Source organism: Pararge aegeria, chromosome 13 (genome assembly GCF_905163445.1).
Source record: "Pararge aegeria chromosome 13, ilParAegt1.1, whole genome shotgun sequence".
In the NCBI taxonomy this organism is placed as follows: domain Eukaryota; kingdom Metazoa; phylum Arthropoda; class Insecta; order Lepidoptera; family Nymphalidae; genus Pararge; species Pararge aegeria.
The window spans coordinates 16,581,204-16,605,349 of NC_053192.1; the positions used below are offsets into that span (position 1 = coordinate 16,581,204).

The 24,146-nt window shown below is 37.5% G+C and overlaps 1 protein-coding gene across 2 annotated transcripts in view; it reads left to right on the forward strand.

The window, feature by feature from the left end:
• The window catches only part of LOC120628616 (trifunctional purine biosynthetic protein adenosine-3), a 40,841-nt gene that overhangs the window by 8,874 nt on the left and 7,821 nt on the right, over positions 1 to 24,146 (forward strand). The window contains exons 4-17 of one of the 2 annotated variants that reach the window (XM_039897078.1): positions 514 to 727; positions 6,654 to 6,784; positions 8,219 to 8,342; positions 9,236 to 9,458; positions 14,960 to 15,176; positions 15,964 to 16,162; positions 16,407 to 16,614; positions 17,344 to 17,591; positions 18,103 to 18,252; positions 18,733 to 18,898; positions 19,200 to 19,284; positions 19,974 to 20,220; positions 21,015 to 21,130; positions 22,956 to 23,091. In XM_039897078.1, the coding sequence (XP_039753012.1) occupies positions 514 to 727; positions 6,654 to 6,784; positions 8,219 to 8,342; positions 9,236 to 9,458; positions 14,960 to 15,176; positions 15,964 to 16,162; positions 16,407 to 16,614; positions 17,344 to 17,591; positions 18,103 to 18,252; positions 18,733 to 18,898; positions 19,200 to 19,284; positions 19,974 to 20,220; positions 21,015 to 21,130; positions 22,956 to 23,091 (2,464 nt within the window). Of the gene's footprint in view, positions 1 to 513; positions 728 to 6,653; positions 6,785 to 8,218; positions 8,343 to 9,235; positions 9,459 to 11,650; positions 11,762 to 14,959; positions 15,177 to 15,963; positions 16,163 to 16,406; positions 16,615 to 17,343; positions 17,592 to 18,102; positions 18,253 to 18,732; positions 18,899 to 19,199; positions 19,285 to 19,973; positions 20,221 to 21,014; positions 21,131 to 22,955; positions 23,092 to 24,146 lie in introns of those variants that run through there. The other variant, XM_039897079.1, reaches the window with a different exon arrangement.

A 24,146-nucleotide genomic window follows, 5' to 3' on the forward strand; every position in this document is an offset into this window, starting at 1 on the left:
TAAGGGTTGTCTGGAGGAGATCGCTTAAAGCGATAAGACCGCCTTTGAGCATTTTTATTTTTCTTGTATTACTGTTTCCAATAATTATTATCTTTAAATTCAAATTCATTTATTTCAATTAGGTCTACTTTATGAGCACTTTTGAAACGTCAAGTATGTATGTTTGTAGTGACTCTACCACCGGTTCGGAATGCAGATTCTACCGAGAAGAGCCGGCAAGAAACTCAGTAGTTGCTCTTTTTCAACATCAACATTTACAATCATTTTTCTATCTTGCGGGAGATGAGAGCGAGGCTGGCTGCTTCCAATCTACCTTGTCATTGAGGAATTCATCAAATGTATAGTAATGTAAATCGCTGTACTAGATGCGTTTTTACACATTTTTTAAATGTATGCATTGGTAGGTCAAGAATTTTCTACTACCCCTTAATTGTGTGCAATAAATAATTTATCTATCTATCTATGTAACTGAATATATTTTCAAACGGTCAAATAGTTGTTCACCAATTCTAGGTCCTAGCGTTCACCGATGGCGAAACAGTGTCAATCATGCCCCCAGCGCAAGACCACAAGCGCATCGGGGACGGGGACACGGGGCCCAACACGGGCGGCATGGGGGCGTACTGCCCCTGCCCGCTCATCACCCCAGAGCAACTCGCTGACGTCAAGGACCAAGTGCTGCAGCGTGCTGTGGACGGACTCAAGGCTGAGGGGATTAAATATGTTGGTAAGTTAAGCGGTTCAGCCCACACCTCCAATATATTTATTAAACGTTAGCTTATAGAGAAGTCCTATTATAGTATAAAGGACTGCGTAATCGATAAAAAAAGCTTGGGTGTGAATTATTGCCCTAACCAGCTCTTCTAGTAATTTTAAATAAATAAATATACCACGACAATACAAAGTAAACGTAGCTTGTGTTATGGGTACTAAGTTAGCTGATGAATATATTTTTTATGAATATAATACACATAAATATTTATAATATACAGATAAACACCCAGACACTAAAAACATTCATGTTCATCACACAAACATTTTCCAGTTGTGGGAATCGAACCTACGACCTTGGACTCATAAAGCAGGGTCGCTGCCCACTGCGCCACTCGGCCGTCAAAAAAATTACATTGTCAGATGGTGATAACAAAGAAAAACACCCGGCTACGTTTGTTGTGGGCTTCTTCTAGACCAGGACGCGTTTGGAACCCTCGTAGCTTTAGTTTTAAGTTTACGAAGTTATCGCCATCATCTCACTACCGTGTAATTCTTATGTACGCATAGTGCCACCTATGGGCCTACTTGAATAAGGATATTTTTGACTTTTGACTTTAAGAGTTTTGAATATAATGGGGATAACTCATATAGTAGAAAAGCTGACTAGTACTTCTACTAGTTAGTTCAAAATTTAAAATTCATTTATTTCAAGTAGGCCTACTTTATAAGCACTTATGAAACGTCAAGTATGTATCTTTGTAATGACTACCACCGGTTCGGAAAGCAGATTCTAAGAGCCGGCAAGAAACTCAGTAGTTGCTCTTTTCCAACATCAACATTTACAATCATTTTTCTATCTTGCGGGAGATGATATAGAGGTTCAAATCCATACTACCTTCTACACATTTTTTATGTAATTACCGCATGAAAAGTACCACTTGGTTAAAGATATCTTTGAATTAAATCAGTCAAATAATATAATTGTTCGGTCGTTATGTATGGAACCTTCAGTACGTAGGATTGGTAATTTTGTAGGAAAACTGAGCATCTTCATTATTTAAAAATGAAATCTTAATTGTAATTTATTATTTTATTAATTGTATTGTGTTATTATAAACATTGTTATTGCCAATATCTTAATTGTACCTAGTAGTAACAAATTAAAATTTTAAACACAACCCTGAAAACAATTTGCATGCCAATTTGGCGTGGTACAGTTAAGATCTGCATATATTTTTTTCCTGTAACACCTATTTACCTGTATCAGCAAATAAATAAAATTGAATTGAATTGAATTGAAACTAAACGAAGACGTACTTGTGTGGCAGTGATGCGAAGAAGGGTTATCGGGTGACGAAATTATTCCATTGTTTTCGATAATATTATTGATGATTTTCGTACGAAACTTTGTTACGTAATCAAGTAATTTTTTTTATCTCACAAGGATTAGGAGAATTTTGTGAGTAAAATTTTGGGTGAAGGGTACGTGTGGTGGTGCTACCACCCAAAAGAAGTCATGATAATATCTGTCAGTATCTTGTACAGGGATTTTGCATCATAAAATTGCATCTATACTAATGCGAATGTTGGTTGGTTGTTACTTGTCTAAGTTCGACTCAACCACTAGACCGATCTTGATATAATGCAGCACGTATACTAGGATACTATTTATCTCGAAAAAGCACTCTGTTGATACTGATAGGAAATAAAAAAAAACGTTTGTGTACTTATGTACAAGCGTAAGAAGTTATACTTCTTTGGCGTAACAAGAAAAAATCTTTTCAATATTTTTGTCTTCGGCCTTTTTCTACGTTTGTAGAAAAAACGTCACTTATAAAATAAAAAAGGTATTAAATACATTGAAAGTTTTATTATAACGCATTATCTAGTTAAATAAAGTTTATTTAAATATCTGAAAAAAAAAATCTATATAATTAAAGAGATGGACATAATTAACATAATTAAATTTGGAATACTAATTTAACAAAATGCGTGCGTTCATGGTTACACGATTTTAACAGTAAAACGGTTTGACAGTGTCCACTTTCAAACCTTTGTTTAAAAATCGGACAGCCAAGTTTCACTCAATGCGGGCGGGTTTCATTTAATCAATTAAATCACCGGAGTGACAAAAAACGTTCCCACTGGTTCCCACATTTGTAAAAAACCATAATAATCGTGGACGAAGAACGCGGGAAAACGCTGTCTTAAAAAACTGCTATTTTAAAATAATACTGCTTCAAGCGATGATAGTAAGCCATCTACTAGACAGTTTAAAACCACTAAAATCAAACAGAGGTAGTCTAAAATCAAACATGGCATAAATCTAGTTTAACCCGCGTTTTCTACGACACGTGGACATAACGTGCATTTAGCAGTGATTGCAAATTTGAAAGAGTCAGTCAGTCAACTCAGATAACACCGCTTATTGCTTTCGCGTTTTGTAAATTACAAATTGTAAACACTTGTGAATAGACCTGACAAAATTTGCATGGTCTGGTCTGGTGGGAGGCTTTGGCCGTGGCTAGTTACCACCCTACCGACGAAGACGTGCCGCTAGGCGATTTAGTGTTCTAGTGTGATGTCGTGTAGAAACCGTGTGATGACTTCCATACTCCCTAACAGGTTAGCCTGCTACCATCTTAGCCTGCATCTTCACTTACCACCAGTTGAGATTGCAGTCGAGGGCTAACCTGTAGTAGAATTTAAAAAAATATTACAACCACTCCGCCTGGGATCGAACACGGGACCTCCACTAATGAGACCACAGCACTCACCATTGCGCCAGGGAGTTCGTCAGAAACCCCTGATTACATTATGCGCTTATCTTTGCAACTTTGATCAGTTACAGATAACTAATAGTTCTAGTAAACAATCTAGATCCTATTTGCGAACAAGTTATCAACTTCAAAACTATCTTACGTCAGACAATATTCTGCTTACACTGGTAATACTACGCGTTCCGAATGCCTTATGACCTGGCTGATGATTATGGACTCCCGATAATAACAGATGCCTACATTCTGGGTATCTCTAAATCAACAATTTATATTCAATCGAAGTAGGCTTACTGTATACGCAATTTTTAACGCCAAGTCTTGTCTGTTTCTAGCCATGATAAATAAATAAATAAATACACTACGACAATACACACATCGCTATCTAGCCCCAAAGTAAGCAAAACTTGTGTGTGTAATAAGATAGTAGATAAATATTTTTTGAATATAATACACATAAAAACTTATAATATACAGATAAACACTTAGACACTAAAATCGTCCACGTTCATCACACGAACACTTAACAGTTGTTGGAATCGAACCCACGGCCTTGGACTCAGAAAGCAGGGTCGCTGCCAACCGGCTATGTAGAAAGGAGATTCTACTAAGAAGTTCGCAATAAACTTAGGGGTTTCTCTTTTCTTTTACAAACTTTTATACTATACTAGCGGATCCCAGCGCCATCTGTCGGGCTAATTTGTGAATCTAAACCATCCAGGGTGCCACCCAAACGTATGCCAAAAATTTATTTAAATCGGTCCAGCCGTCTAGGAGGAGTTCAGTGACATACACACGCACACAAGAAATGTATATATAAGATTGTATGCCGATTTGAATTGTCGAATTAATTTAAAAACATAGCCTATCACACAAGCAGAACCTTTCTCGAATACCAACACCCTATGATAAAAATTAAAAAAAATCTGACTCATACAGTCTTTACCCCCATTTCACCCATTTACATACTACCTGAGACTCCTACATGCCTGAGAAAATCCATTAGAATTGGTTGAGAAGTTTCCGAGATTTCCTGGAACAAACGGACGGAACTTTTATAAATTGATATTATTGATACTTGCGAATTTACTTTATTAAATAAAATAAACCTTAAGAATTTTTTATTGGTAAAGTTTAACTATTCTATTCATGACTATCTCATAGATAAGTTCGAATTAGTAAGAAATTATATGAATTATCATATAAAATTATAGGACTATAATTGCCGTCAAATATTCAGTCATTTATAATGATAACTGCTATGTCAAAATTATAGGACTATAATTTATATATATAATGACTGAAGAATATTTGACGGCATTTAGTACCTACCAAAGAGTAAATGTATATATATAGGTATCTACTCATCGATTCTCCTTTGGCCACCTGAATTTTACCCAAATTCACAATAATTGAAAAATTAATTACTATATTCCTTAAAATATTTTATGCTATTACCATTTTCGATCTTGTTAACTCATTGTACAGTGATTTAATTTAGAATTAAAAAGTTTGTATGGCAACCATCTCGAGTACTTCCTCTATCGAAGAATGCTCCCATTCACCTATAAGATTCGACGCATTTCTGATAACGTGAAGTTAATTGGAAACTATTAACAATATTGGCAGCTGGAGTTTAAGACACGTATATTATGAGATGTTGATAAGCAGAATGTAATTAACGAAGCGATAAATGATAATACGAAACAAACAAATTCTGCCAGCTAAATTAGACGAGCTGCAAGCTGGAATCAACCTTCTGTTAACGGAGTTACAGTTGTTTTTCGCTTTGCATTGTGTCAAATGGAGTAACGATTTAAAAAATTGCGTCCAACTTGTTTTGTTGAGTTCAGCGGTTGATGTAAGTAAACAGATGAGCAAATAAGCCCAGTTTGCTACAATGTCAAGGTTCGTGTGGCGTAAGCGCTTGATTATTCGTCGTATTAATCATTCGCAGCCTTTTGATGGTTCACTGCTTCGCATAGACTTTTTTTTTAATACCATCATCATCATCATATCGACCTATTACCAGCCCACTAAAGCGCACGGGCTCGAATGTGAAGTCGAAGTCATACCCACTGGTGTATAATATAACAACCCCAAATTGATATCTGCGTGACACCGTAACGGAACGGTAAAACGGTTGGGGCAACTCTTTTTTATTTTTTGATCAACTACAAGCTGCAATCTTACTTGGTGCTACTACTACCATGCAGTCTCAGATAGTAGCAGGTTAACCAGTTAGGTGTTATGTTATACCCACGCTTTGGTTGGTCTAGTGGTTAGCACGAAATTTAACGATGTTAAAATGATGCTGAGTTTTTTAACAGAAAAACATTATATCCTCCAACATGAAACTCAAATTCAAATTCAAAACTTCTTTATTCATGTAGGCCTATCACAGGCACTTATGAAGCGTTCATACATATAATATGTTTACATAATTGTAAAGGGATGGCGATAACTTCGTTCGCCAACTTAAACCTAAAGCTGAGGGTTCCAAACGCGCCCTGGTCTAAGTAGAGCCCACAACAAACTTAGCTTAGCTTAAATTTATATTTCGCTATGAAGGTAGAGCAATTCACACCCAAGCTTTTTTATCGTTTAAGGGATTTCTGTGTAAGCTTACGTTTTACTTTGAACTTATTGAGTGACATCTCAAAGATTTCATTCGGTAATTTGTTATAAAATAATATACAATTGCCCTTGAATGAATTAGCAATTTTATGTAGCCTAGTAAACTGTACAGCGAGTTTATTTTTGCTTCTTCTTTTGCTATATAAATATTTTATACAGTTACAGTCAGTTTTAACAGGAGAGTGGACCGAACATACCTATTCAGTATTAAAGATATCACATCATCGATTTTCCACCGGCTGACCTCGGCATCTAATGATGATGATATATAACCTGCTTGCCTGAGAGTTCACCATGGTTTCAGCGTCGTGTGAAGTCTACCAATCCGCACTTGGCCAGCGTGGCAGACCTCTGGGCGGATGGCCTCTATGTTGCGTTTATCATAGAGGGCATCCTCCAGACTAGCTTTCCAGCGGTCCCGCATCCACGGCCTAAACCTTTACATTCTGAGAGGAGACTCGTGCCCTGTAGGCAGCCGTTAATGGGTTGATGATGATGATGACTTGAACCCATTTATGTTTTCAGGTGTACTTTACGCCGGGTTAATGGTGACGAAGTCCGGCCCGATGACCCTGGAGTTCAACTGCCGATTCGGGGACCCCGAAACTCAGGTGCTGATGATGCTCCTGGAAACTGATCTTTATCGCATCATGAAGGTAAATAGCTTTGACCCTGTACTAGACGTCGTGCATTCAAATACACACTTTTTGTAATAAAATCCCAGACAGAACTTACGAAAATTTTGTTCTGATCCACTTTGTGTATGAATGAATGAATGAATGAATACACTTTTATTGTACACCACAGAAAATTTACAGAGATACAAATACAACAGCACAATAAGGTAGAAATTGAGGTATCTATAGAATTAAGGTATCGCTAAATAGCGATAAGGCCGCCAAACTGTACGTTCTCTTCTCACTCTTCCAGGCAACCAAAGGCATACAAGAAAATGCTATACAAAATTACTAGGTGGTACAACAAACATTAGTGAAATATTAGGATTTTAAACTAAATTAACATAAAATAAACATATAACATATTAAAGATATGTAAAAAAATATAATATATTATATTCCATACATATATACAAACATATCAAAATACTCTACTATAAATACATAATTAAAAAAAATAAAAAATAATAATAATAAAATAACCCTCAAAAATGTAATGAAGCAAGTAATATTTTAATTGATTAAAACGGACATAACTTAGAAAAGTTTGAGGTGCGTGATGGGATTTTAACTCGGTACCCCGAAAGTGAAACCGGAGCCCTTACAACTAGGCCGTCACTGCCGTCCGTCTAAGGCAAAGAAGGTTAAAATTGATTGTAATATTTTCTTAAATATAGTTCAACGGGTACATACCACGATAATATTATGTTTTAACCCAGTTGCATGTATCGTGGTCACCACGGGACTATATATTTAAGAATTATCATTTATTTGATTAATCATGAAAATCTTAGTTTAAAACCTTTAGGTAATTCTAATACTATAATATACGTATAAATGAAAAAAAAAAATTATATATTTTGACAATTCAAGTTAGTTTTGTCAGTCTTATTTTCTTGTCATCCTGTATATATCTTTCAATGGACATTGCCAACTTAACAACGGGCTCATGTGCATTTAGGTGTGCGCATTCGAAGATACATTGCCAGTTTAGAGAAAATCATGTTTTAGATCTAATTATGAATTTTAATGAAATTAAATACTTACGAGTATTGTGTCGCATACACAATACTCGAAAGTATTTAAAAAAAATTAAAGCCTTTGCAAGAACCGTCATAATATTGTCGTTAGTACCTGGTGCTAGTTCCGATATCTGAACTTAACTATTCATGCATAATCGTGGAAAGTGGTAATGGGCGGTTAAAATAGCTCGGAAATCTGATAGACGTTGGGGTCCCAATGTGCTGGAATGGTAATCTTGCATATGCCTAAATTTAGTGGAACTGGATACCTAGATTTAATGGAAATTGGTAATAATGTCTGATTCGGACTATATATCTTTAGGTGAGATTGTGTTCATGGGTTAAGTTGTAATGGGATATCTGGTAGATTTTAACATATCGTTTGTTTTAGGCGTGCGCGATTGGCACACTGAAGGAAGTGCCAGTGAAGTGGAACACTGGCATGTCGGCCGTTGGGGTGGTGATCGCTTCGAAGGGATATCCAGAAACATCTACCAAGGGCTGCGTTATTAGTGGTAAGTTGAACTGCTCCAAGAGGTAAAAAAAACTGAATTTGGGTTAATTACCAAATAGTTTATTCGTCATCATCATCATCATCATCATATCAACCGATTGAAGTCCACTGCTGGACATAGGTCTTTTGTAGGGAGTTCCAAAATCCACGGTCCTGGACCGCTTGTTTCCAGCGGCTTCCAGTGACTCGCTAGATGTTGTCTGTCCACATCTTTCGCGGCCGACCAAAGTGTGTTTAGCAGTGCGGCGGCGCCATACCAGTAACTTCGGACCCCAACGTACATCGGTTCGCCGAGCTATGTGCCCCGCTATTTCCACTATTCCACTTCAGCTTCGTGACTAAACACAACAACTCGTTGAGCTAAACATAGCTCAACGAGTAACCAGTACCAACAGGTAACTCAGGTTCTTCTACGAATCTCTTCTTGCCTGATTTGATAACGTAGATACTCCGAGCATAACTCCCTACATCGCCCGCTGAGTGATTCCGAGGCTTCTTATGAGACCCATGGTCAGCGACCACGTTTCTGAGCCAAAAGTCATTACACGCAACATGCACTGATCGAAGACTTCGGTCCTAGAAAAGATGTCACGGAGTTTCCCAATCGCCGCCCATCCGAGTTGGATTCGGCGGTTAACCTCTTTCTCGAAATTGAAAATACATGTATCCTGTGTCCTAGGTATATGCACTCGTCTACAATTTCGAGTTCAGAGCTCCCAACTATAACTGGGTGGAGCAGAACATATTATATCTTCGTCTTGCTCATGTTTATACGAGGGCCGACCTGTTGAGAAACTCTGCTGAGGTCATTGTGCATAAAGTTGAGGTCTCCCGGAGTCTACCATTACGTTTGCATCATAAAATCTCAATAACTTGTAATAATCTATCCACCAGGTCTCTCCCAAGTGTGTAAGGACGAGGACATAGTAGTGTTCCACAGCGGCGTCGCCCGGGGAGCGAATGACTCCCTCGTCACAGCGGGCGGCCGCGTATTGCTTGTTGCGGCCAAACGCAACTCGCTGCGGACCGCAGCCTCCTCTGCGACAAACGCAGCCGCATCCATCGACTTCCCCGGTGCTCAGTATAGGAAGGACATCGCAAGAAGAGCCTTTTCCAAGTAAGTGCTTCTTTAATTAACGGTCTTTGCTTTGGTTAGCAACTTGTCTTAAATATCATGTGTCAAATTTAAAAAGAAAATGGACTGTAACAATATGAATATTAGAAGCAAAAATAAACTCGTTGTGCAGTTTATTAGGCTACATAAAATTGCTAATTCCATCAAGGGCAATTGTATATTATTTTATAACAAATTACCGAATTAAATCTTTGAGATGTCTCTCGATAAGTTCAAATTTATATAAAATCATAGCTTAATATTAATTTACTTTGAGATGGTGATAACAAAAATTATTACCCGGATAAGTTTATTGTGGGCTCTTCTTAGGCGCATTTGGACCATCATAGCTATAGTTTTAATTTGGCGAGCGAAGTTGTCACCATACCCTTATAATTATTTAAACATATATGTATGAACGAATCATAAGTACCTGCGATATACCTGCGAATAAAGAATTATTGAATTTGAATTCATGTACACATCACGGGGTATTGGGTTCTCAGTAACAACTCGGAGGTAGAAATTTGACACCATGTCTTGGAGAGCATTTTAAAGTCCGCCCAACCCGTATTATAGCAGCATGGTTGGTCTGTGCTTTGAAGCCCTATCTACTATGTCAGAGGAGACATAGGCCCAGCAAGACGTGAAAAGGATACCAGCGTAATTAATTGATTTGATAATATCCCACTTTTGATTACGGAAAGCTTAATCAAAAACATGTTATTGAACACAATATAAATTAAAAAATGGAAAAAACTGACTTTCAACACAGTGTGTTTTATTACAGTAGGCAATCCCTATCATTTGATACCGTTTTGAGGGAGTTGACCATTTTATGGCATCTAAAACGGATTTTCATCAAATATAGATATGAACACTCCTGGCTAATTCAAATAAACTAAATCATTTTGTTCATCCTTTCAGGAAATACGATGCCACATTCAGACACACAAACACACGTTTTTAGTTTTATAACCTCTGTCGTTTTTTTTTGCGTTTTGTGATTTTAAAATAAAAATATAACAAAAGTAGTACATGCATCTTACAATTATGTTATTTAGTGGAAACAAACTGTTTTCTATGTATATTTATGAAACGAAAAAATGGTACATAAGTTACTTACGTTTGGGACAATAGTCCCAAAAGTATGCACGGTTCCAATAGGATCGATTACGAATGTTTAAATTGTGGCTTATTATATAATAGATTAAACAGCTTTCGCTGATGCCTCTATATCATTTCTTATGCTCTTTGTCTTTTTGATGTTTGTCCAGTCTATTCTTAAACTGATTCAGTGATACTGCACTCATCTTTTGTTTAGTTTGTATTTATATACTTAAACTTATATTTATAAGGCATTAAACATCTATGGGACAAGATTGTCCCAAAAACAGGCATTTAAAAACCAATTTTTGATTCTTATATTGTAGGACATGATAGGAAGGTTGTCGTGACAGGTTTGTGTTGCGATAACCCGTCAGGGGTCGTTAGTTATTAACCGACTTCAAAAAGGAGGATGTTCTCAATTTGTCGGAATCTTTTTTTTTTAATGTAGGTTACCCGATTACTCGAAGACCCCTAAACCGATTTGAAAAATTATGTTTTGTTTTAAAGGGCATACTTTCCAGGTGGTCCCATTTAAATTTTATCGAAACCGGTCGAGCTCTTATTAAAAAAATCAACAATAATGTAAACCAAAGTAGCAAATTTATACCTATAAAGTTCATTATTTGGCGTGTGCTGAGAAAAGCAATGATGATACATAAAGAATATGTACTACATGATAAAAGTACTCATTATTACCTACGAGAAAGTCCGCGAAGCAATATATCTAACTATCATATTTAGGTCACAATAGTTTTAATTAGATTGCCGGTAGAAACATGTATTTTTTTGCTTTTTAGTTCCTGGGCGTATGTTGAAGTCCGTTTTTTCTAAATGTATTAAAACCACATTTTTATCATTTATTATTTTTCTTTTTTTTTAAATTATTTACAATGCTTGAGAATAAATTAAAAAACACTATTAAAAATTTATAAAAAACATTAAACCACATTATTATTAAAGATTTTCATTTCATGGTTGTAAAGCTTTTTTATCGCATCGATCAAATACTGAATTTTGTCAACTAGTGGATTTTTTTTGGTTTTATCTGTCCGCCATTGACGTTTGCTCTTGTCGGTTTGTTTCAGCTCCGAATGGAGAACGAATGAATGAGTTGCGCACGAAACTAGCATTAAAATTTATTTTTTGTCACTTCTAAAAATCTTGTCTTGCATTTTTCATCATGTTAATATTTCATTTCATTGATTTTCTGTATTATAGCTTTATTTTTGCAATAAAAATGCAAAGTTACTTTCATTTTTTTATTTACCCTCACCCGCATGTTCATCATCATACCATTATTGGGCCACTAGAAGACACACTCCTCTCAGAATGAGATCCCTTGGTGTCCTCGTAATTATACATGGCACAACGTCGGAGCGTTTTTTTTAGTTATAATTAACGGTATCCATCGTGTATAAACAGAGCAACACTTCGCAGAGAATTCAAGGAACTCGTTATGCAACGTGGCGCCCTATGACCAGCAACCAGTGGCGTGCACTTTATACAGCACGAAAACACTGCCTACCCTAAAATTTGTATATAATTCATATTGGAGCGGGGGTTTTTTTTTATCATTTTATGCCATTTTCTTGCTTTTTGCGTACCCTAATCAAATTCCTTTGCACGCCACTGCCATCAAACTAAGACGCAGATGTTTTGTCTTATGTGTCTATAATAACACAGACAACCACGCCTTTGTGATCACAGCATTGCAACAATGCCGTTTGGCGGCAGTTGTAAGCATGGCCCCTTCCCCGGACTTCCCCGGACTTGCTGTGACACAAAAAGATCTACTACTACAAACAAAAAACTACTACTGCATAACAGTGTATTCAGTATTTTGACACACTTCAGCTGACAGCCCGTTCACACCGACGTTATGCCATGTTTATTAATAAGACCCTTGGATTAACTTTTTACAATTAACAGATGTAACGTCGGAGTTAGGTTAATCTGTTAAATTTATAGCATTTGACTATAACGAGTATACCAGATTAATGGGACTTTTATTTTATTTTATTAAAATTTTACGCTGGGTCAGGTCACCAAAATCACCTTATTCTACTGACAGGTAGGTCTTTGAGTTAGACTACCGAAAATATATTATCAATTTCAAAATACACTGAATATAGACAAGGGCGTACCCAGCTTCAGGTCTAGGGGGGGCAAGTAAGATTTTTACGTCAGATCGGTCGCAACATTTTTTTGAAAATTGTTTAGAGAACCCTCTATAATCGATACTGGAATACCAAACCTTTTTTTTTTTTCATTTTTGTCTGTATCTTGGCCGCCATATATTTTTTAAGAGAGTTTATACATTCTCTGCGAGATTTACAGGGAGGGGGCGGCTGCCCTTTTCTGCTTCCCCTGGGTATACCCATGTATATGAAACTTCATCACCAGATGATTTCTGCGAAATTGAGAAACAATCTCCGACTTGTTGCGTTCCCGCAAACATTTTTGGTCTTTGAAGGGTCGGATAAGAGTATGGCTTTAGAGCGGCAACACATTGATGGCTTTTCTAGTGCTGCAGATGTTCATCAACGTCTGTAAAACTTGCTCGTTTGCAGTGTATAAGTAGGACAAACCAGTAAACGCATTGAGCCTTTGTCACTCATTAGCTCATGAACTAGGTGCTACTTAAAAGAAGAACAGACAAAGAACAACACAAGAAAACATTTTTTGGCTTGTATATTATAACTAAGAAACTAGTGGAAGGATCATTATTTTTCTCTATCAGCCGAACAATGTCATCGCTGAAGCAGATCATTATAAGTGTATAAATTTAATTATTTATGTATTTCATATGAATTGAGTATGTTATATGTTATATATTTATATAGGTATTTATGTTATATATATATTTATATATGTTGTATATGATTGATAGTAGTTTATATATATATATTATAGTTATATTTATTTTATTTAAATTGTACTCTCTTGCTATGTATTTATATCTCTGTAACTACTTTTTTTCTTTGGTGTACAATAAAAGTGTATTCATACATTCATTCATTCATTCATTATAAGCAAAGATTGTAGTTATGGCAGTTATCACACAGACCCTCCTCTTCCCGCGGGTGTCGTACGACAACGTAATATAACGGAGAACAGGCGACAGCGTTCTCTGTGCTACTACTACCATACTCTGCGATTACTGACCCGTTTGGTGCTTATGGGCAAATTTTCGAAGAAACCTTTAGTCCACCTTAACACCTTCATACTCTCAATTTAGAGTGTGACCGACGAACGTAAACGACCATGTCGAGTAACTACGGATAGCGTCGTACAAAATGTATGGAATACGGCAACCATATCTTTTATCACTGACGTACATTTTACGACGTTACAGGGCAGGGGTCGTCACGTGTTGGCACCTCTGGCACTGACACAATTCTCATAATATGTCCGGATAGGCCCAACCATCGATCAATGTCTTTCGTAACTTCTCCAACTACACGATAACATACTTAGTTCTGCAGCATACGCGATAAAAAAGATTCGTCATGTGACAAACATAGAAACTACTAGGCTTGTGTATTTTAGTTATTTTGGCAGCATTATGTCCTATATGGCATTTTATTATGGGGGAATACAATTTAATATGGGGGAAAAGGGCTGTTCGTGCGATATATAAAATGGGCCCAAGATAGTCATTAAGGGATAAATTTAAAGAAGTTAAAATAATGACGGTGCATAGTCAGTACATACTCGTATATGAAAATTTTATTTATGTCCATAAAAATATATAAAATTTTAAAAAGAAAATGCACTGTAACAGTATAAATATTAGAAGCAAAAATAATCTCGTTGTGCATTTTACTAGGCTACACAAAATTGCAAATTCATTCAAGGGCAATTGTATATTATTTTATAACAAATTACCGAATGAAATCTTTGAGATGTCTCTCAATAAGTTGAAAGTTTATATAAAACGTAAGTTTACTGAAAAATCCTATTATAATATTAAGGATTACTCAAACGATAAAAAAGCTTGGGAAGTGAATTGCTCTAGCCTCATAGCTTAATATAAATTTAGTGGAAGATGAGATAACAAAAAAAAAAATTACCCGGCTAAGTTTGTTGTGGGCTCTTCTTAGACCAGGGCGCGTTTGGAACCCTCGTAGCTGTAGGTTTAAGTTGGCGAACGAAGTTATCACCATCCCCTTACAATTATGTAAACAAATATGTATGAACGCTTCATAAGTGTCTGTGATAGGCCTACATGAATAAAGAAATTTTGAATTTGATACTGCCTACGTTTTTCTTATTCCATTATAGTAGTAGAGCTTTTTGTGACATACTTCCGGTCCTCGTCCTCGTCCAGCAGTGGACCGTTATAGGCTACGATTTTATATGAAACCAATATAAGCCAAGAAATATCTTTACAGGATCAACGGTCTATCTTACCTTGAAAGCGGAGTTGACATAGATGCCGCTGCTAACTTGATTCGTTTGATCGAGCCGCTAGCGACGGGCACACACAGGAGGGGCGTGTTGGGGCGGCTGGGCTGCTACAGCGGACTATTCCAGCTGTCGGCTATGGACTCCAGGCTTAAAGACCCCGTGCTCGTGCAGGGGACTGATGGCGTTGGGACTAAAGTCAAAGTGAGTTATTGTGTATGGTTGCATAATCGTAGGAACTCTACAGCCCTGGGTGGGTTCAATTTTCTTACCAGAGGCGGTCAGAAGCAGCTTCCTTCCAACTCCGAACTCCCAAAACTTTCATGTCCCTCTATATTTCATCATTTCACCAACCTTCAAGGTCTTGTTCTGCTAGAACAACCTAACTAACCTAACCTAACCTAACCTAACTGGGCTATCATCTCCATGATAGCCCAGTGCTTAGGACTTCTTACTTTTCTAAGTTAAGTGCGATTTAAGTAATTAAAATATTATTTACAAAGGTGAAGGAAAACATCGTGAGGAAACCTGCATGTCTGAGAGTTCTCCATATTGTTCTTAAAGGCGTTTATATTCCAACAATCCAGCGTAGTGGACTATGGCCTAAACCCTGCTCATTGTGCGAGGAGACCCGTGCCTTGATGATGCTCATCTCGAAGAATCTATGTTCTATACTTTTCCAGGACCGGTTTAACGGCTATACCGAACATAGGTAACAGAGCATGCAAGGAATCAGTCCTGTAACATGCTTCTCTGTGTCCATCAAACTGGGTCGTAGGTATTTAGCCTCATGTGCCTGTGATTACACCGGCAACCACGCCCGTCAGACCGGAACACAGCATTGCAACAATGCTGCTTTGCGGCAGAATTATACATGGCGGTAGTTCTTCTTCGAACGAGCTCTGTCACAATTTGAATTTATAATATAAGTATGGATAGTATGAATGGAGTACATTCTGAGATTAATTTTAAATATAAATCTTTTTTTCAGATAGCAGAAATAATGCAAAAGTACGACACCATAGGCCAAGATCTAGTGGCGATGTGCGTTAACGACATATTGTGCGCTGGAGCTGAACCGTTTGCGTTCCTGGACTATATGGCTTGCGGACGATTACAGCTTACAGTGTCTGCTACTATTGTTAAGGGGATCGCAGATGCTTGTACACTATCTGGCTGTGCTCTGTTGGGTAAGTGTAGAATAAGTTTGAGTGTGATGTCGCCGATTTTAGGACAGCTGGACTAGCGTGCGCACCGCGATTAAATTATGCCTACCTATCAACGGGTCTATCTCTATAGAAAAAATACGGGCAACGGGTCATTATCTCGTGGCATGCATGGACTGTATGGCAGACGATCAAAACCTTGCTTCGAAGGTATCATTGACAAGTTTAGCAGCCGAATCCATTATAATATGCCGGTTTATACCATAAGGTGGTGAAACAGCGGAAATGCCATCGATGTACGACATTGGCAAATACGACCTCGCCGGCTTCGCGGTAGGTGTGGTGGACAACCTCAAACAGCTGCCGCGGAGCAAGGAGATACGCGGTGGTGACGTGGTACTCGCTTTACCGTCCACTGGCGTGCATAGCAACGGGTACAGTCTTGTACAGAAAATTATGGCTGAAACTGGGCATAGGTGAGTTCACATTCTTACTGTTTGTGCTTCCTTGTAGCCCTAAGCAATTGATCAGCTTGATTTTCGGCATAGAGTTAGTTGAAAGGACGCAGAGTAATATAGGCTACTTTTTATCCAATGATATTAAACGGTTCCCACGGGATTTGTAAAAAACTGTCTTCGTGGCAAAGACAGTTTTTTTTTACATTTTTACAGAAGAAGAATGCGGGCTACTGCTAGTAAGGTTTATATTATATTTAAAAAAAATATCTCCAATGAACATTTGCAGCACTAAACATAAATGATTGATAATAGAATTTGGTACCAGTCGCCCAAATTGTGGGGACGAAGGTTGTTTCTACGTCGTTGCGTAGAACACACAAAGATTACATCTCCTCGGTACTTTAAGGACTTCGAAGGTCAATTGGAAAGGAAAGTCAAATGATTGATTTAAAACCAGTCAAAAAGCTTTTATCTGTGTACCTTCCGGAAATATTTCCAAAAGTAAACTTTTCGTCGCTGCAACTAAGAATTTAGGCACGAAAACACTAAACATCACGAGGGGAGAGACCTCGTGATGTTTAGTGTTTTCTTGCCAATTTCCACCTCTTTCAGGCTCTTTTTGATTTATGGATGATCCCTAAACTAGGGTTATTCGATTTTCTGGTCCCGTTAGGTATATCGATATTAATAAAGATAGGAACGCGTAAACAACGCATTAAAGTTCTAACAGAATAATTGTATTTACAGCTTTCACCAAAGAGCTCCATTCAGCAAAACAAACAGGACCTTCGGCGAAGAATTTCTCGAACCGACCGGGATCTACGTGAAGGCCTTACTGCCAGCTGTAAAGAAAGGCCTCATCAAAGGCCTGGCACATATCACTGGAGGTGGTCTCTTGGAAAACATACCCAGGATATTACCGCCTAAAATCAAAGTCAAATTGGACGCTACCAAGTTTAGCATAAAGCCTATTTTCGGATGGCTTCAAGCTAAAGGTGAGTCTAATATCTAAATGTAATAAAACATAAAAATTGGGTTCGTTTAACATTTACTTGGCAAGTGCGGACGTGGTTATAAAGATTTAAAAACGGTTTATCTGTAGTATTGGTTTTAATGTACAAATATCCCGACAAGATTATAAAATCCATTTCAATTTAACGTAGTTTTCGTGAGAGAGAAAAGTTAAGTTTAATATCTCCTATATGTTGGCCTATATTTAATCTAATGCTCTCCTACTTTGATTATTATATTACTGTTGCAATTTTACATAACTTTTTCCAACTCCAAAAACGGAGAGGTTTAAAACTATCAATGATTTTTGACCATGACTTCATCAACTTATTAATCGATGTCGATATTTTATTTTTATTGTTTAGAGTATTTATATCTGATTGTAATTGATCCCATTGAAATTTTAATACAATTTCGCTAACTTAATTCATATAGCACCTAAGAAAGTTTCTTTATCTATGGGTAAAGTATTGATGGTGAATCATTTATTTCAAGGTCGCGTATCTGACTTCGAAATGCTTCGGACATTCAACTGCGGCGTAGGTATGGTGGTCATAGTTGACCCTGTATGTTTAAACGAACTGCTGTCTATGGTGGAAGATACCATCGCCATCGTCGGGAAAGTTGAAGTTATAGGAAAGGAGGGTAAGTTAAATTATGGAAATAAATTATCGAGATATGGAAAGGGTAGATTTATTGAATGGATTTTTAAATAAAAATTTAGTCTCGTTTATCTAGTGGTTACAATGTTCAACTATCGATCTCGTTTTTCCAAAGATTTTTTTGAGAAATAAAACAAAAACAATAAAAATCTGTCTTACCATTTTCACACTCATAAAAATAGGCTCCTGATTTGGGAGTGTAAAACTTTTTTCGCTGGCATTTTTTGACAACTGACAGCATTTTTCTTTATCTCTTCTGCCAAAGCCAGAAAGCTTTACCCAAACTGGCCAATGACTAGTGGTTAGATCATAAATGTTCGGGAAACTATATTTAGAAAACCAGAAATGTAAATTGTTTGTATAGGAAATAATGCGGTTTCTTATTTTGTATTTATACAACCTTAAAAAAAAATATTTCCTCTCTTCTATGAACAACAAGAAAAGAATTTAATATTTTTTAAAGGAGGACATCAAGTGGTAGTTGAAAACTTCAAAGAAGCAATGGCCCCATTAGTAGCACCTTACACTTCGAACGAAGGGATCACCAAGAAATCTCTGTCCTACAAAGACAGTGGTGTAGACATTGAGGCTGGAGATTCACTGGTCTCTCTCATCAAACCTTTGGCAAGGTGAGTTTTACTTGAGCACTTCATTTTTTTATTATTATTTTTAAAGTAATATTTGCCGGACCAACCAGAAAGGCCCATCTAAGTGAAGTGGAATCGCATCGCCTGTTAACAAAACAACACTTCGCAGGGTATCCGAGGGACATGTTCTGCAAATTGGAGCAGATGTTAAGAGGCTTTGTGCCTGTAATTTTATTATTCCCTGGTACTTTAATGCTAGAACACATCTCTTAAATATTTATTTATTGCAGCGTTTTTCTTGTTTAGTTATGGTAGTTACTAAATAAATTATGCAATATTGCAGGTCAACATCTCGCTCGGGAGTCCTGGGTGGTCTAGGCGGATTTGGCGGCTGCTTCCAACTGAAAGCTATTGAGCAAGAATATAAGGTATTTACTTTACCTTTATTAAAGTTTATCTGTTTTGTCTTTTTAATCAAACAGCAGTAGCTATGTAGTAATTTTGATTTTAGCTAGATATTTAATCATAAAGCAGATATTTAAATCTTTATTGAGTTCGTTATATGGATGTATATATGATTAAACATTATCATCTTTTATTGACGTCCACTGCTGGGCATAGGTTTTTGCAGGAAGTTCCCGCAATCCAGGGACTCGTCGTCATTGGTTGCTGGTTAAGATCTGGCTCGAAGGACCAAAATGTGATTGTGTAGTTTCTGTTAAGACTGAATATTAAAATAGGCACAATTTAATGTATTATGAAGCTAGTACCTAAAATTAACTTGACGGTATGTCCGAGAAGATATAAAGGCCAAAAGTCACAAGGCTCAGTACGGTGTAGGCTCGGATAAATAACAGACACCTTAGGGGTTGATCGGTGTTTTTTCGCTACTGGGTCTCCAGCACCTTAAGGAATCCATAGCCCATCTGTTATTCTAGCTATGTGCCTCCCCCTTGCCATTTCCAAAATATTGTCGATTTAATACCATCATTCCCTGTCTCATCATCATCTGTTGCCTGGAAGAAATCGCTACTTCGTGTAAACTAGTTTTTTTATAATTGTTCCTGTATTTTTATGTGGTTTACAATAAAAGTGTATTCATTCACTCATTCCACAGGACCCGGTGTTGGTGCTAGCTGCAGACGGAGTGGGCACAAAACTCAAAATCGCTCAACGCATCAACAAACACGACACAATCGGGATCGATCTGGTCGCGATGTGCGTTAACGACATACTTTGCAACGGCGCCGCGCCTCTGACCTTCCTGGACTACTTCGCTTGCGGATCCCTGGACGTCAATGTGGCAAAGAACGTGGTGGCGGGCGTGGCTGAAGGATGCAAGCAGTCTTCGGCTGCTCTTATAGGTGAGATATCTTATACATTTATACTTTGTTTCAGTGGAAACCAAGTAACATTATCATTGTGAAGTTTACTTTCTTTAATAAGTTTTTTTTTTGTTTTCTCAACTCAATTCTGATTTAATAACAGGACTTCCCTCAACTCAATAGGTACTGACATAATACTAGCGTAGTGGGTACATTAGTAACCGGAACATTATGCTAACAAATACAGATAAACACCCAGAAACTGAAAAACATTCATATCCATCACACAAACACTGTCCAGTTGTGGGAATAGAACCCACGGCGTTGAACTCAGAAAGCAGGCTCGCTGTCCACTGTGCCAATCGGCTGCCTATAGTTTACATTACAGCAAGCATTTGATTGTCACTTTTGCGATCTAAAAAATACAATTCTACAATAAACTACCCATTAACATCTTGGAGATGTCTCTTAAAAAGTTCAAAGTTTGTACTAAACGTAAGCTTATAGAAAAGTCCTATTATAGTATAAAGGACTACGTAAAAAAGCTTGGGTGTGAATTATTGCTCTAACCAGGTTGCTCTTCTAATATTTTTAAATGACATTGTGAGATGGTGATAACAAAAAAAAAATACCCGGCTAAGTTTGTTGTGGGCCTCTTCTTAGACCAGGACGCGTTTGGAACCTTCGTAGCTATAGTTTTAAGTTTACGAATGTGGTTATCGCCATCACTACCGTGTAATTCTTATGTACGCATCAAAAGTGCCACCTATGGGCCTACTTGAATAAAGATATTTTTGACTGACAAGTTGAGAATGATGCTGTGTTGTGCGCAGGCGGGGAGACCGCGGAGATGCCGGGCATGTACGAGGCGGGCGTGTACGACATCGCCGGGTTCGCACTGGGCGTCGTCGAAAGGACGCACATCCTGCCCAAGATCAATGACATCACGGTAACTATTTAAAACTTCATTAAATTAAATCCTTACTAATATTATTATTTACTAAGATAGACAAGAATTTACGAAGCTGACTGCCAACCTTCGCAATTCGAAGACGCACCGCAAGAAGTAGACTAATATTATTAATGCGAAAGTTATGAAAATTGAGCGTGTAACGGAATTAAGATATACTGTGGAAGGGACTTCTTTTTAGTCGTTACAGCCTTAACAGACTGGTCGTGGTCGATAAATGGGTGTCGCGTCTCGCTTTACAATCCTTAGCCACTCTTCCCTAACGGTTGTTGTGGTTGGGCGGTTAAAGGGGAATATGACAACAACAGCTAGTCGACCTCAACCTCACTTCCTCGCGGTTTACCCTGCTAGATAACGGACGAGGCTCTGGCGACCGAACAATGGCGGTATATCCTTACACCCATCCGGACAACTGGGTGAAGAGGCTCCAGCGGCCTTGGGATTGATTCTAAATAACTCCTTAAATGTCGGGTGTAAAAGGCATGGGGAAACCGCTGCACTATTTTCCCAAGAAAGTCTTCATAATGGAAAAAAATTATAAAGGTGAAAAGTGCATTCATAAGGAATCACCTTGTAAAAATATTAAATCAAAAGAAGCATACATATTTTTCCATACAAACTAATTCGAAACATTCTAAGTGTTTACTTATGACAACCCTTTTAAAGATAGAAGACTGCGCATTGTACCTACGCTATGCAACGCGTGCCTAATAAAGTGACAGTCAATTGCTTTTACTTTCGCATTTGATGCTTGCTGTATCTGATTACTTTCAAAAACCATTAGCGTTTCGGTTTCACAGACGAATCTCAGAGACAGTAAATAATGTACCTCTATAGCCTCCGAAGTATTATTTCGGTTTTCACACGTTTTATATTTTTGACTTTACAATGTTGGCTTAACAATTATTCATTGTGAAGTCAACATCTGAGGATGCTCCGGTGTCGGAGCGAAACGTTTGTAGCCTTTACACACGTACATTGCCGACGTACTGTTTGATGCGGAGTATAAAGATTGAAGACATTATAAATTACACCATACAGATTATCTTGCTTTCCGCGGAGGATAGGAAATTTAGCTTAATTTTCATTGTATGCAGAATTTACATTTTGAATGGCCTACATAATTCGTTCGGCAAGGTGATTGCTACTTGTAGATTCCCCGATACACTCGATAAACCTTTTTACACGCTTTTTAACGTATGTTTGTTTGTATGTTTGTAACTGACTTCTTTGGACTTGATTTTGACCTTCTTCAAACGGTCTGATTTCGTTCAAACTTTGTAGATGTATCGAGGACCGATGACAATAGACTAATTTGATGAAATTATTAAATTTTTCCACCAATCCGCGCTGAGTCAGCGTGGTGGACTACGGCCTTAACCTCTTCTCATTGTGGGAGGAGACCCCTAATTAACGGGTTAATATGATGATTCCATTTTTTAATTTGCTAGATAAGATTTTAGTTAATTCATATAACTTTCATCTATAGTCCTTAAGGTAGTTTAATCATGTTTATTTTAATTTCCAACCATCATCTTTAGCCGACTTCTCTAATCTCTACTAATATTATAAATGTGAATGTAAGTTTGTTTGTTACGCTTTCACGCAAAAACTACTATACCGATCATCCTGAAATTCCTGAAGGTATAAAAAGTAATATAGAATGTTTTTTATCTTTAAATTAAGCTCAGTTCTTTTGGGAGAGGGGACGATTCGGTTTTCTATAAAAAATGTGTGTTTTAGTTTTTTTTAAACTATTATTTATTTTAGTTTTTTTTAACTATCAATATTTACTTTGGTACAGGTTGGCGACATAATCATCGGGCTGCCGTCCAACGGCGTCCACAGCAACGGTTTCAGTCTCATACACAGCCTGATGAAGAAGGCAGGCCTCACTCTACACGACAAGGCGCCTTTCAGTTACGAAGGACTCACTCTCGGTGAGACATTTGACGGAATTGTTAGAAAGGATTCCCTATTTTTCTAGTTTCGCTTGTAGGCTTTCTTAGCGCAGCGGTGTTTTGGTCTTATACCAGGTCAAGGTCAACAGGCCTATCTGTCTCGGCACGAAAAATTGAATAACTACCGAATGGATTTTCGTACGGTTTTCACTAATGAATAGAGTGACTCATGCAGATGGTTTTAGGGTATATATTATTATAGTTATTATTGGGTATATTAGTTGATTTACATATTATAAAACAAAGTCCCTCGCTGCGTTTGTCTGTCTGGGCGCGAAAAACTGAAAAACTATCAAACAAATTTTAACTGTCTTCTTGAGATACAGCCTTGTGACAGTGCGGCGGTGTTCACATTACTTAACTGGATGATGAAGGTTTAACCTCGATCCCCGAGCACGAACATCTGCTCGGAGGAAGATCAACATAGCTCCCAGACAGACAGGACAGACTGACAGTGGAGTCCCCTTCTCGATCCTTATTATCTACGATCGATATTAGATCTACCTTTACCTAAGTTTAAACAATATATTAAAACACATTTAACATATCGTGGTTACTACACGATTGATGAATTCCTATACGACAAGGCTGGTTGGAAGCAGACTACTCCGCTCCCATCTCTCACAAAACAAAAAATCTAAAGATTGTTAAACTATAAAATGGTGTTGGAAAAGAGCAATCTGCTTAGTTTCTTGCCGGCTCTTCTCAGTGGAATCTGTCTTCCGAACCGGTGAATTCCTATACGACAAGGCTGGTTGGAAGCAGACTACTCCGCTCCCATCTCTCACAAAACAAAAAATCTAAAGATTGTTAAACTATAAAATGGTGTTGGAAAAGAGCAATCTGCTTAGTTTCTTGCCGGCTCTTCTCAGTGGAATCTGTCTTCCGAACCGGTAGTCACTACAAACAGACTGACTTGACGTTTCAAAAGTGCTTTTAAATTAGGCCTACTTGAAATAAATGAATTTTGAATTTGAATTTGATCTACATCAGAAACTCAATTCATACATAGAGACTCATTCTATAATCTTCTT